We start from the raw sequence: 15,576 nt of genomic DNA on the forward strand, positions 1-15,576 counted from the left end.
CAGTGCTAATGTAACATTAGGGCTAACATTAGCAGGCTAGTAGAGCTAACATTAGCAGGCTAGTTGGATCGCAACCTTGCAAGTTGATTTGTAACAACAATACATTTATAAAATATTTGCTTGTAAATTGGCTGAAAATTCAATTGAAACCAGTAATCATGAGTGCAAACGATTTGGTTTCATTAGACGTTTTACATTTGAAGTTATTCCTGCTGGAGTTTACATTAACAGGGTGTAGGCTGGCTTGCAGGGTCCTCCATATTAGAACACACCCGGAAAAACATTTTCCGACATGACCTCTGTATTTTTCGGAATTCTAATCAGTTTTATGTAATTACTCAAAAAATAGAAAAGTGAGGTATAACTTTGCATTGGGATTTATGATGTGTATACTAATGCAAATCCATATGTTACATGTGGTTACGTTTATGTTACCTACCCTTTAAGTGTGTGACATCACGTGTACATGTAACAGTGATGATTATGATGAGTGAAGGGAGGCCAAACTTTCTTTTTTTTGCTATTTAACCTTTCACAAACAAATTATAATGCATTGGAAGGGAAGAGTATGTCTTCAGTGTGGGTCTTTATGGATATATAAAATCGAAGTTATTTGAATGCCCTGGTAACTGCAAACAACCCTGGAGTTTAGTTTTCGGGCTGGTTAGAACAGATTCTAATAACCCAGTGGCAGTCATACCAAAATTAAAAGCAGAGGAAGCACCTTTGACCGGAATTGAAAGTTACAGATTGTGGTTTGAATGGTGCATGATTAAGTTGGGTTGATTAGAATTAGGCTTAACCCGAGAGATGTAAGTATATGTGGATAATATAGCCTGCATTTGTAGGGCCAATATAATAATATGTAATCCTCCCAGTCCTTTGTTCGTTTTAGTAATATTAAGATGATATATTAATATATTAATATTGAATTCAAACATAATATATTATATTGACCATTATAAGTATGTGTTAACTTATTCTACAGAAGATTTCCAATGTAGGCCTACACTGCACCCTGGGGTCTGCCGCCCAAGTGTTTGCGATGTTATTGGTTGAGCTAATGGGAGAGAAAGGAAGGGGAGAGTGGTGTTGGCATTGTAAAATGGCCGGTAGCAGCAGTTGTTTGAAAACATGCATTACGTATTGAAGTATCAGTATATTAGCACTAGTATTCAGTCATTACATTAGTCAGTATTGAGTTGGGTTGGAACGTCACTTAGAAAGCCCGGGGAGAGCTTGGCATGGCCGAGCCTGAACCAATTGAATAAACGTTCCATGGAATGGTTTTGAAGCGTAGATCAATCAATATGGGGACTATCAATCTGAGGGCAAATGAAAACAATTGAGAACAACAAGGGGAGCTAACAGACGAAGCAGACCGGAGTGGATGGACTTCTGCTGCTTTGCTTTTAGCCCAAAATAGGGAGGAAAGGGTAACACTATAGAGTTAAAGTTTGAAGTGTGACGTGTATGTGTGGATCCGCCAGTAGTTGTTAACGCTAAACTGAAGACTTGGAGAGACACAATTAGTTAAGTAATTACTAACCTATAGGGCTGTGGAAAACAAACAAGCCTGAAAGATATCATACAGTGCATTCGGAAAGTATTAAGACCCCTTCACTTTTTCCACATTTTGTTGTGTTACAGCATTATTCTAAAATTGATTTTTTTTTAAATTCTCTCATCAATCTACACACAATACCTGATAATGACAAATTGAAAACAGGATTTAAAAAATATATATATTTTTACAAATGCATTAAAAATTAAAATTGAAATACCTTATTTACATAAGTATTCAGACCCTTTGCTATGAGACTCGAAATTGAGCTCGGGTGCATCCTGTTTCCAGTGATCATCCTTGAGCTGTTTCTACAGCTTGATTGGAGTCCACCTGTGGTAAATTCAGTTGATTGGACATGATTTGGAAAGTTACACACCTGTCTATTTAAGGTCCCACAGTTGACAGTGCATGTCAGAGCAAAAACTAAGCCATGAGGTCGAAGGAATTGTCTGTAGAGCTCCGAGACAGGATTGTGTCGAGGCACAGATCTGGGGAAGGGTACCAAAAAATGTCTGCAGCATTGAAGGTTCCCAAGAACACAGTGGCCTCCATCATTCTTAAATGGAAGAAGTTTGGAACCACTAAGAAAGACTCTTCCTACAGCTGTCCGCCCAGCCAAACTGAGCAATCAGGGGAGAAGGGCCTTGGAGGTGACCAAGAACCCGATGGTCACACAGACAGAGCTCCAGAGTTCCTCTGTGGAGATGCGAGAACTTTCCAGCAGGACAAACATCTATGCAGCACTCCACCAATCAGGCCTTTATGTTAGAGTGGCCAGACGGAAGCCATTCCTAAGTAAAAGGCACATGACAGGACGCTTGGAGTTTGCCAAAAGGCACCTAAAGGTCTCTCAGACCATGAGAAACAAGATTATCTGGTCTGATGAAACTTAAGATTGAACTCTTTGGCCTGAATGCCAATCGTCACGTCTGGAGGAAACCTGTCACCATCCCTACGGTGAAGCATGGTGGTGACAGCATCATGCGGTGGGGATGTTTTTCAGCGGCAGGGACTGGGAGACTAGTCAGGATCAAGGGAAGATGAACGGAGCAAAGTACAGAGAGATCCTTGATGAAACCTTGCTCCAGGGCGCTCAGGACCTCAGACTGGGGTGAAGGTTCACCTTCCAACAGGACAATGACCCTCAGCACACAGCCAAGACAACACAGGAGTGGCTTCAGGACAAGTCTCTGGATGTCCTTGAATGGCCCAGACAGAGCCCGGACTTGAACCCAATCGAACATCTCTGGGGAGACCTGAAAATAGCTGTGCAGCAACACTCCCCATTCAACCTGACAGAGCTTGAGAGGATCTGCAGAGAAGAATGGGAGAAACTCCCCAAATACAGGTGTGCTAAGCTTGTAGCGTCATACCCAAGAAGACTTGAAGCTGTAATTGCTGCCAAAGGTGCTTCAACAAGGCACTGAGTAAAGGGTCTGAATACTTATGTAAATGATTAATTCTGTTTTAGTTTTTTTTATACATTTGCTAAAATGTCTAAGAAACAGTTTTTGTTTTGTAATTGTGGGGTATTGTGTGTAGATTGATGAGGGGAAATCTATTTAATCAATTTTAGAATAAGGCTGTAATGTAACAAAATGTGAAACAAGTAAAGGGGTCTGAATACTCCGAATGCGCTGTATATGAGATTGAATGGAAAATACATTTCAGAAAATAAATGGCAAGACATTTGGAGTAATGGTGATGTATGGGGCGGCAGGGTAGCCTAGTGGTTAGAGTGTTGGACTAGTAATCGAAAGGTCGAAAGTTTGAATCCCAGAGCTGACAAGGTACAAATCTGTCATTCTGCCCCTGAACAAGGCAGCTAACCCACTGTTCCTAGGCCGTCATTGAAAATAAGAATTTGTTCTGACCTGCCTAGTTAAATAAAATTAAATGTATGACGCTTAACATGCTTTGCTTTCAGAGACAAAAACAAAAACCACACACACTCACATTGCTCCCCCACAAACATAGCCTAAAAGAAGTATCATGTCCTTTCACCCATGGAATTAGCTGCTAGGGGTTCAAAGGTTAGGATGACCTGAAATATTCTGCTTTTACAAACTGTTATGCTGTTTTCAAATGAAACGCAATACCTTGCTCTTGTTAAAGCTTATAGAATGTATTAGTTCAGTCAGGTTGCTCAAGATCCAAGGCAATTGACTTTCGTCCAGATACCCAGGACGTTGCCACTAGGGACCCTGCCACTAGGGAAAATGGTGAGCACTATTACCATCAAGTAGTCCACGTGCTCCGGGCCCGAGGGTCTGATGTTAAATTCCAGTGCAAGCCACGCGTTTATATATTTTTTCAATAAAAGTATTACCCTACCCCAAACCATAACCATTCGGAATGAATGCCTAAACTTAACCGTCAAGTTTTTTCTGTTGTAACCCTTTTTTATTTATTTTTATTTCACCTTTATTTAACCAGGTAGGCCAGTTGAAAACAACTTCTCATTTACAACTGCGAACTCGCCAAGATAAAGCAAAGCAGTGCGACACAAACAACAACACAGAGTTACACATGAAATAAACAAACGTACAGTCAATAACACAATAGAAAAAATCTATATAATGTGTGTGCAAATGAGGTAAGATTAGGGAGGTAAGGCAATGAATAGGCCGTAGTGGCGAAGTAATTACAATTTAGCAATGTTGTAACCCTATCCCAAACCGTAACCCTTAACCCTTAGGAATTAATGCCTAAACTTAACCAGTTGTTTACGTTGTAACCGTAACCCTATCCCAACCTTAACCGTTGAAATTTGACGTTTGGGAAAACTTCAGAATTTTACATATTGGAGAAACTTGGACAAACGTCGGAATCTGAAGACAAATTGTTTAAACCGTGAGATGTTGACAGTATAGAGCCATACACACACATCAACCGCATTACCAAATCAGTCAAATCATTCACAAACACAGACACACACGCGCGCGCGCGCGCGCACACACACACACACGAACATGCAGCTTTCACTGCCGACCAACCAAAGAAAGTCTGCTGCCACACCCGTTACTTTCCGGTATACACCTCAATGATTTTGTTAAAAGGAAAAGCTATATAAATTGCTCTGATTCGTGATTTTTAAATTAAAAGTGTTGAGATTTGTCTTCTTTTATGATCTGCAATTCAGGCCACTGTTTCAGCACACACACATTGATCACCTCCACACAGTCATATTTGTTTACTGGTGTTGTCTAAATTTGCCGTTCAGTCATCCATAACTTTCATACAGCACCTCAACATTGCAGAGAGGATTACTCGCAAACACACTCATGCACGCACGCACGCGCACACACACGTTGTGAGGGGAGGAAAGGCATTCCTTTGTGTTGTTCCACAGCTTTGGTAGTATTTTCACAAGAATGTGGTGAATTTTCAAAACTCTTACAAAACTCCAAACTGGAAACACTTGTAATGCAACCAGTCTTACATTCAAAACCTTTCATCGTGCATCCATTTTGTTTGTATACATCCAATTGGCGAGAGATTTTCATGCGAATATTCTAAAATCCGCATAAAAACAATATGCGCATTTTCCCACCAGAAATGTTTCTATCAGATTGACTTGTTAGGGATAAAAGACTGTGCGTGATGACCCTTGATATTAATTACCAGAATAAAACCCTGGATATTTATTGGAAAGGAGCATCAAGCTCATCACCATGCACTTTCACCACCCTGTAAAGTTCATCATCATTTATGTAATATATAGGCTGATAAACTGCATGCTTTCCCTACGAGTTGTAGTGGGAGGACCACACAACATGTCATTGTGTGACTGACTCCAAATGTATTTCGATATGATGGTTATTATATCAATAGCCTATTTGGCCATAAAAGCGTTTCCGCCAACATTTCTCGCATAATGAATTTTACCGACACAAAAAGTTTTTTGGGGGACATTTGGAAAGTTTCGCGACAAATGTTCTGTTTCCATCAGCCCTGTCATTAAATGTTTTATCCGACATGTACCTACTTTACTCGCATAAAAACGTTGGATGGAAACCTGGTTACTGATCCAAAATATACGTTTACTGTGAAATATAATGAGTACATTGGTTTAATCACCAAAACACAACACAATTATATCAATCACTTATTCCAACTACATTTGAGATACATGTTTCAAATGCTAGAGTACTCTAAATGACAGTACATTACACTATATTCACATTAGGCAATACATATGCATTACCTATTACAATGAACTGAACATCACATTTCTATAATATGTTTGATAAAAGGTCTGATCATTGAAGACATCTTTCACAATGTAATCAAATGAAAGAAACATAAAGTTTCTTGAGCATTTGGCAATAGGTTCTTTCGTAGAAAATATCGCAGGAAATATCCTCATTGTTCATGCACCTGGAGAAAAATCTTTTGGCATGGTGAATTCAAACCTGCCATAGGTCTGGATTTAAATCATTGCATGCCTCATCCAAGCCTGTCATAGGTCTGGATTTAAATAATTGCATGCCTCATCCATGGCCTTGAAGGAAGGTTGGTACGCTCATGGGGATGGCAATCATACACCGTCCACTTTTATTGTAATCATGTATTCTATTTTACAGTATTGTATTTTACTTATGTATTGTAGTGGTTCTGACAGTCTGTCCACAACTGCTTTTCCTCCCGAGATAAACCATTTATTCTCTGGCTGTCTGTCACATGCTCGCTCATGTTCTCTCCCCCGCCGTGAGTGGACGCGCGCGCGTGCACAAGCCCACACACGGGTGCACATGCGCGCGCACACACACACACACACACACCGCGGGCTCGCAGATCAATACGGATCAATTGGGTGGGGAAGGGAGCCCTGATTACTGGACCACGTGTTCAGGAGAAAATTGCGGAAAATCGATCATTGCAGCTTTTAGACCAGCAGCACAGAACGGCTCAGAAACCCTAGGCCTAGTATTGCACACGACAAAGCAAGAAAATACTCACTACTCCACCGCTCCAAAAGCTACCAATGTAGTTTAAAGATGAACAAAAGGCCGACCACAGCAAAGGCAAACAGTACGGTCCAGTTCCAACATCTCGTGGTGTAGGCGAAACTACAGTGATTACCAATATAAATAAACTAAAAATGCAATTACCAATGACATGCAGATTTCACTGCCAACCAACCTTTGTAGGCTAAGTCGCGAAGAAAGTCTGATGCTACACCCATTATTTTACCTGCATACCTTTAGTGATAATGCGAAAAGGAAAAGCTGTATAGATTACTCTGATTCGTGATAATTCAATTAAAACTGTTGAGATTTGTCTTCTTTCACGATCTTCAATTTATACCACACACACGTCCTTGTGGGGACCAAACAATTGATTCCCATTCAAAATCCAATTTTCCCTAACCCATAACCGTAAACCTTAACCTAACCCTAAACAAAAACACACGCACACACACACACATATGAGTTAGTTCAGTTAAGATGAAAAATCCGTTGCCATACCCCGTTCACATCCCACTCATGTCTCTCTCAACATCACATCATGTCTACATCGGGTAATTAACTCTACACCCCTCCTCCCATCCCCAGTTTATATTCATCTGTCTGTCCACCCATAGTGCTGCGCAGATTGACTCATAACCCACGGTTCTATATGTGGGGCGGGTTGAATTAAGAGAAAACAATACATAACACAATCCATAAATGTATCATTCTTGTCCTTTTGGACCTAACTTTATGCGTGCCATATTGCCTACACGCCAATTGCCAAATGCTTTTGGTAACGGACAGAAAAAGTTAATGTATATCCACTGAGGCAAAAAGGACATAGTCAGAGTTTAATTCAATAAGAGAAACGCTGCGTAATGAGAATTGAAAATAAAGAGAAGGGAGGGTCAGAAAAGTAATGTTTGGAAAGATGTGGTGAAGTGGAAAAAGAGGATGATAGCAGTGCTGGCTATGTTATGTGTGATGTAGTTAGAGGATGATAGCAGTGCCGGCTATGTTATGTGTGATGTAGTTAGAGGATGATAGCAGTGCTGGCTATGTTATGTGTGATGTAGTTAGAGGATGATAGCAGTGCCGGCTATGTTATGTGTGATGTAGTTAGAGGATGATAGCAATGCTGGCTATGTTATGTGTGATGTAGTTAGAGGATGATAGCAGTGCTGGCTATGTTATGTGTGATGTAGTTAGAGGATGATAGCAGTGCCGGCTATGTTATGTGTGATGTAGTTAGAGGATGATAGCAGTGCTGGCTATGTTATGTGTGATGTAGTTAGAGGATGATAGCAGTGCTGGCTATGTTATGTGTGATGTAGTTAGAGGATGATAGCAGTGCTGGCTATGTTATGTGTGATGTAGTTAGAGGATGATAGCAATGCCGGCTATGTTATGTGTGATGTAGTTAGAGGATGATAGCAGTGCTGGCTATGTTATGTGTGATGTAGTTAGAGGATGATAGCAGTGCCGGCTATGTTATGTGTGATGTAGTTAGAGGATGATAGCAGTGCTGGCTATGTTATGTGTGATGTAGTTAGAGGATGATAGCAGTGCTGGCTATGTTATGTGTGATGTAGTTAGAGGATGATAGCAGTGCCGGCTATGTTATGTGTGATGTAGTTAGAGGATGATAGCAGTGCTGGCTATGTTATGTGTGATGTAGTTAGAGGATGATAGCAGTGCCGGCTATGTTATGTGTGATGTAGTTAGAGGATGATAGCAGTGCTGGCTTGGTTATGTGTGATGTAGTTAGAGGATGATAGCAGTGCCGGCTATGTTATGTGTGATGCAGTTAGAGGATGATAGCAGTGCTGGCTTGGTTATGTGTGATAATTATAAGGCACTTTACACATTTTACAGTCACACAAGATGGGGACTTCAAATAGGCACTTCAAGGGAACTGTAGCCTACAGTTCAGATTGGTTCAATGGAAACTGAAATCTGGACACTGATTGTAGTTCTATAACCTCTTACATAGCCTTAATATTAACTCCTGCCGAATTAAGTATTATTGCAGTAAAATGATACACTAAATGTACATTTTGACACTGGGAACAGGAGTGGACAAATATAATTTATTTATTTCAGCATCTTCAGAGAATGCAAATGCACAGTTAGGGACCATCTGCAGAGGCTCTATCTTTATCAGCATCATAAAAGCTGATAGTATTTCAACCACATGAAATTTGCATCCAAGCCTATCTAAAATATTATCCAAAACATGTTGGGTCTTTTTCACAGCTTTCTGTTTCTTTTAATACAACTAGTGAAACTGATGTCATTTTGAAATTTTGCACAGAAAATCATTCCCATTTTTTTTTGTTATTGCATTTTCTCCCCGGTGCCTTAAAGGCCTTTACTACGCGAAAGAAGCATGGATGACAGAGAAAACTTCACGGATGTCAACTAAATTGAAGTGTTGATTCTATCGACTTATGCCATTATTGTGGTGAGCAAGGGTTTATTTAGTCTACTAGGGCAACATATAATCACAGAAGAGATGCTGCATGTATCTAATTATAGACAGATGATTAACAAATGGAGAGCTTGGGACTATAAGGTTCTATCTGCAAAAAGATGATTCTGAAATATCTGGCTTTAAAATTCTCGAACCCTCATTGGTTTGAATGGTGTCAGCCATGTTTAAATTGTATTCTTTTCAACTTATCAACATGAATTTGGGTATTTAGAGTACTATATAGGTAGAGACCATTGAACAGAACAAGACAATGTCAATAACTACATTTTGACAAAAATGCAGAAAGAACCTTATAGTCCCAAGCTTTTTCGAAATAGAAACATATCTAAATTAGGCAACAACAAGAAATCCTGTACTCCCTGTCAACAAAACGTTCTGCTGTCTCAGACTGTAGCCTACAGTGCATTTTCTATATTTGCGGGTTAGGGTCAGATTTTCCCTTTATCACATATAGTTTGGCATTTGAGGATAGATTATTAGCAATTGCGAGCAGGTGCAGGTGAACACACAGTTGAACCCCGCACCGCTATCCTATCACTCTCACCTCTCCATCACCTAAACACTCTGTCCCTTCACTATATCAGTCCTTCATTGGATCCCTACATCCCTCTATTTTGCCATCATTCCACCTGACAATCTATGTACTTCCATCCATCCATCCATCCATCCATCCATCCATCCATCCATCCATCCATCCATCCATCCATCCATCCATCCATCCATCCATCCATCCATCCATCCATCCATCATCTCACTTTACTTTATCTATCCATTCACCCCATTCTTTACACTGCCTGCATCCCTCCTTCAATATTGACTATTTTATGTAGTAGGTTCCTGTTTGAAATAGACTTTTGTATTATCAATATTACCAGTAAAATCAGGGTCAAATTCAACAGTGTAGGGGGAAATACACTTGGAAAGAGCAGGAAAGACAGGAGGAAACTAAACACTCCCCCTCTCTTCTCTCCCTCTCTTCTCTCCCTCTCTTCTCCCCCTCTGTTCTCTCCCTCTCTTTCCCCCCTGTCTTGCCCTTCTCCAGCCTGTAAGCGGAAGGAGCAGGACCAGGGTCGTGAAAGGAACCTGGTCCCCAAGAAACAGCGGCTGGTGTTCACCGACTTGCAGCGCCGCACGCTGGCGGCTATCTTTAGGGAGAACCGCCGTCCCTCCAAGGAGATGCAGATCACCATCAGCCAGCAGCTGGGCCTGGAGCTCTCCACCGTCTCAAACTTCTTCATGAATGCACGGCGACGCTGCCACGACCGCTGGGGGTCCACCGGAGGCATTGAGGGGAACGAGCACGGGGATGTGCATGGGAACGTGCATGGGCACGGTCACATGCACGCTCATGGGAACAACAACAACGCCGGTTCATCCACGGCGCAACCGGGTACCTCCTCTGCTACCGCCTTCTCCAAGGAATAAGAGAGAAGGGAAGGGGGTAGGAGAGGATGGAGGGGTTTGGATCTAAAGCAGTGGTCACTGACCCTGGTGTGCAGGCTTTTTGTCCAGCTCAGCTGATTCAACTCCTGGTCTTGATGAATAGTTGATGAATTGAATCAGGTGTCTATGACCATTGGTCTGAAGGTGTTCTCTTTTTGTGTGGGATCTCACCCTTTACTCCATTTTGTTTGTCCATCAGAAACCAATGAGAAACCAACAGGTCTGAGAGCAGAAGGGTGTATTGGTGTCCCAAATTATCCTCAGACCCTTAAGTTTGAGCAAATCTGTCTCTATCCCCCCCCCCAAAAAAAAAAATAAGATACGGAGTCTAAAATAGCTAAGATAAGGTAGTCCCACAGAATAGCTTTGTCTCCCTTTTTTGGATTGATAAATCCACAAGCTCAAGTCTATGACTAATGGGCCAAGCAAATACACCAAAGACAACCCCATGGCAATAGACCTGACTGCACAGCACCAGTGGCCATGTGTTTAAAACAGGCAAGGATAAACAGTCAGACATGTCCTCTCTTCTTCTGCTCAGTCAGAAAAACACACATTTCACTGTGTGTTTGTGTGTATGCTATGTACTTGCATGTGTGCTTGTGTGTGTGCATGTGTTTGTACAATCACACTCCAGGAGTGTGGTTTCTCTGCAGCAATCTGGTCTGCTATGCAAGTGCAACAGTGCCACCCGCTGGTCGTTTCAGCACACTGTTGCGAGTGAGGAGGTATCTGACTCCATGCACACATCTCAATAGTCTAACTGTCTCCTTTCCTTCATCTGCACTGATATAAAATACCTAGAAAGGTGAAAGCCAAACACCAGGAGAACAATCATTACACTGCTTTCACCTATTTTGCACTTTCAGGTCAGCGCAGATGAAGAAGAGGTGACATGGGGAGACAGACATGCACACACGCACATGCACACATGCACACGCATATGCACATGCACATGCACATGTGCATACACACACACAGCCTGAACTGCTTTGTTTTGGGAACAGAGGACATGTCCAAAGACTATCATCCATAGTCATATTTTGATTTTGATTTGATTTGACTAAGATTCCATATTTTGTATGGCTGTTAACTATGTAGCTACTGGATGGTATGTTCAGGTACCAAAGAGTTACAATCAAATGGGAAAAATCTGGACCTTATTGAGTGTTCGATCGAGGTAACAGGAGGGGACTGCCCTGCTCTAGTGGCCAAACACAAGGGTCAAACGTCACAATATAATTTGAGTGCCAATGACATTTACCCTTTTATGATAATCAGAGAGAGCAGGTGCAACTACTTCCCTTACCATGCCCCCTAGTGGGCGGCCAGTGCCATAGCAACCAACAAATCATTCTAGATCCTCCCATAGAGAACGAGCTCTATGGGGAGATGTGGTCATTCCATTTCTCACAAGAATGGATTAATAGATCTTATCAATACTAACCAAAACATACTGAAAATTAACTGTAAATAAACTATGGCTTTCGAGCTTTAGCTCTCTGTCTTCCCTCCCCCTCCCCTCTCCTCTCCTCTCCTCTCCTCTCCTCTCCTCTCCTCTCCTCTCCTCTCCTCTCCTCTCCTCTCCTCTCCTCTCCTCTCCTCTCCTCTCCTCTCCTCTCCTCTCCTCTCCTCTCCTCTCCTCTCCTCTTTCTTTCTATAATATTGATGCGGGTAAAAAGTAGTACTATAGACACAAAGTTTCTCTTTCTTGTGACTATTGTGCTCTGTAGTGCTGGAAATACATGTAAAGAAGCACCTTGTTAATAAAACATAAAACATAAAAAATAATAGTTAAAATAAAGAAAATCTACATGGAAAAGACTGATCATTCACAAACGAAACAACGGAACACAACAGAATGACTGTGCATATTTGTTCATACTTGTGTGATGAAGTAGATGGACTCCTAGCTGGACTTACCGAAGGACCTCTATGACCTCTGAACTTTTACCCCTGAACTGGACCGCCCCCTGCATTCCTCTCTGCTGAAAGCTCCAACGAGGGGGCACCGAATCGGGCGGGGGAAGGAATGACAATGTCACTTCCTCTTTAACCTCTTGTTTCCTGTTGGAGAGGTCTAGTGGGGGACATACTGTAAAAGGCAGGAATCAGGAAGATATATTTTTTCCAGGTTACCGTGGAAACCGATGTGTTCCATTTCCTTCCACTTGTGTAGCATCTTCTAGCGGGCGATAATCATATTTAAGGTGGAGATGCGAACAGGGACTATGGGGGGTGTAGAGCACAGGAGGTTGGTGGTACCTTAATTCGGGAGGACAGGCTCGTGGAAATAGCTGGAGCAGAATTAGTAGAATGGTTTCAAATACAATTCCATCCGTTCCCGGCCATTATTATGAGCCGTCCTCCCCTCAGCAGCCTCCTGTGATATAGATGGGTCTCACTTAGAGGCAGAGAAGAGACCTATAGGTGTCCAGGGAGAGATTTGTAGGTTTGTAGCGAGGATGTTTAAAGCATTATGTTCAAATCCAAAGTGAAGCTGAGACATGATAGAGACACAGTGTGGCTACCTCACAGAACAGAGTGGACTGTGACACAGCCACGGATACCAAAGATACTTCAGCTGCCGGTCTGACGCTAGACCCAGGACTCAATCCTAACACACACACATATACATATAACACACATATATGCACGCAAATACACAGACATATTGACACAGACACAGACACAGACATATTGACACAGACACAGACACACACACACACACACACACACACACACACACACACACACACACACACACACACACACACACACACACACACACACACACACACACACACACACACACACACACACACACACACACACACACACACACACACACACACACACACACACACTGTAAATCATAAACCCGCACACAGAGCAGTTGCATTGCATATTGACCACAGGGAGGTGGTAGCTATGCAGACAGAGTTGAGTGCCTTTTTCCTTCAACCGCGGGTTGGACTGCTCTGAACACACACATGCACAAACAGACATGCACAGAAGTACAAATGTGCACAGACACTCACCTCATTAAACGCATGCCAAGGTGTAGGGGGGCACATACAGGATGGAACGGTATACACAAGCTTAGAATCACCTCCCATTGGAATTCAAAAAGCACTTTGCTTTGTACATTTTATTACTCCTATTATTTATTCATTCTTACCTCAACCAAATGATCACATGGGTCATTGAATGAGACACATTTGACATGGGTGGTGTTGGTTTGATCAACAGAGAGCCTGTGTTTGTGCACGTGTGTGTGTGTGTGTGTGTGTGCGCGCGCCAGTGCGTGCAAGTGTGTATGTGTGCTTGGAGTCGGATGTTAATGTGCCCCGGGTATGGAGGTGTGTCTGTATTTTGTCACACACACACACTCCTACCAGAGATATTTTTGTGTAATTTATAGCGGGAGTGTGAGTGTGCCACGTGATGTGTCTGCACTTTCTGTGATCAAAAACCACACCCTCAGATATCTCTCTTTAACTGGCTAGCATTGGGGTAAATCAATGGCCAATCAGCTACTCCCAAAAACTTACAGTGTTCCACCGCACTCCACTCTAACCCTCTTCACCTATCCCCTGTCCCGGCTCTAACCCTCTTCACCTATCCCCTGTCCCGGCTCTAACCCTCTTCACCTATCCCCTGTCCCGGCCCTAACCCTCTTCACCTATCCCCTGTCCCGGCCCTAACCCTCTTCACCTATCCCCTGTCCCCGCTCTAACCCTCTTCACCTATCCCCTGTCCCGGCCCTAACCCTCTTCACCTATCCCCTGTCCCGGCTCTAACCCTCTTCACCTATCCCCTGTCCCGGCTCTAACCCTCTTCACCTATCCCCTGTCCCGGCCCTAACCCTCTTCACCTATCCCCTGTCCCGGCTCTAAACCTCTTCACCTATCCCGGCTCTAACCCTCTTCACCTATCCCCTGTCCCGGCTCTAACCCTCTTCACCTATCCCGGCTCTAACCCTCTTCACCTATCCCCTGTCCCGGCTCTAACCCTCTTCACCTATCCCGGCTCTAACCCTCTTCACCTATCCCGGCTCTAACCCTCTTCACCTATCCCCTGTCCCGGCTCTAACCCTCTTCACCTATCCCCTGTCCCGGCTCTAACCCTCTTCACCTATCCCCTGTCCCTGCCCTAAACCTCTTCACCTATCTCCTGTCCCGGCTCTAACCCTCTTCACCTATCTCGGCTCTAACCCTCTTCACCTATCCCCTGTCCCGGCCCTAACCCTCTTCACCTATCCCCTGTCCCGGCTCTAACCCTCTTCACCTATCCCCTGTCCCGGCTCTAAACCTCTTCACCTATCCCCTGTCCCGGCTCTAACCCTCTTCACCTATCCCCTGTCCCGGCTCTAACCCTCTTCACCTATCCCCTGTCCCGGCTCTAACCCTCTTCACCTATCCCCTGTCCCGGCTCTAACCCTCTTCACCTATCCCCTGTCCCGGCTCTAACCCTCTTCACCTATCCCCTGTCCCGGCTCTAACCTTCTTCACCTATCCCCTGTCCCGGCCCTAAACCTTTTCACCTATCCCCTGTCCCGGCTCTAACCCTCTTCACCTATCCCCTGTCCCGGCTCTAACCCTCTTCACCTATCCCCTGTCCCGGCTCTAACCCTCTTCACCTATCCCCTGTCCCGGCCCTAACCCTCTTCACCTATCCCCTGTCCCGGCTCTAACCCTCTTCACCTATCCCCTGTCCCGGCTCTAACCCTCTTCACCTATCCCCTGTCCCGGCTCTAACCCTCTTCACCTATCCCCTGTCCCGGCTCTAACCCTCTTCACCTATCCCCTGTCCCGGCTCTAACCCTCTTCACCTATCCCCTGTCCCGGCTCTAACCCTCTTCACCTATCCCCTGTCCCGGCTCTAACCCTCTTCACCTATCCCCTGTCCCGGCTCTAACCCTCTTCACCTATCCCCTGTCCCGGCTCTAACCCTCTTCACCTATCCCCTGTCCCGGCTCTAACCCTCTTCACCTATCCCCTGTCCCGGCCCTAACCCTCTTCACCTATCCCCTGTCCCGGCTCTAACCCTCTTCACCTATCCCCTGTCCCGGCTCTAACCCTCTTCACCTATCCCCTGTCCCGGCTCTAACCCTC

At 43.8% G+C, this 15,576-nt stretch overlaps 1 protein-coding gene across 1 annotated transcript in view; it reads left to right on the forward strand.

Annotated features, from left to right (window-relative positions):
- Window positions 1–14,441, forward strand: part of LOC139560152 (hepatocyte nuclear factor 6-like) — a 28,515-nt gene extending 14,074 nt beyond the window's left edge. The window contains exon 2 of the mRNA XM_071376699.1: window positions 10,059–14,441. Coding sequence (XP_071232800.1) covers window positions 10,059–10,441 — 383 coding nt within the window. The 3' untranslated portion in view covers window positions 10,442–14,441. The remainder of the gene's footprint in view (window positions 1–10,058) is intronic.
- The last annotated feature ends 1,135 nt before the right edge of the window (window positions 14,442–15,576 follow it).

This window comes from Salvelinus alpinus, chromosome 30 (genome assembly GCF_045679555.1).
Source record: "Salvelinus alpinus chromosome 30, SLU_Salpinus.1, whole genome shotgun sequence".
Classification (NCBI taxonomy): Eukaryota; Metazoa; Chordata; class Actinopteri; order Salmoniformes; family Salmonidae; genus Salvelinus; species Salvelinus alpinus.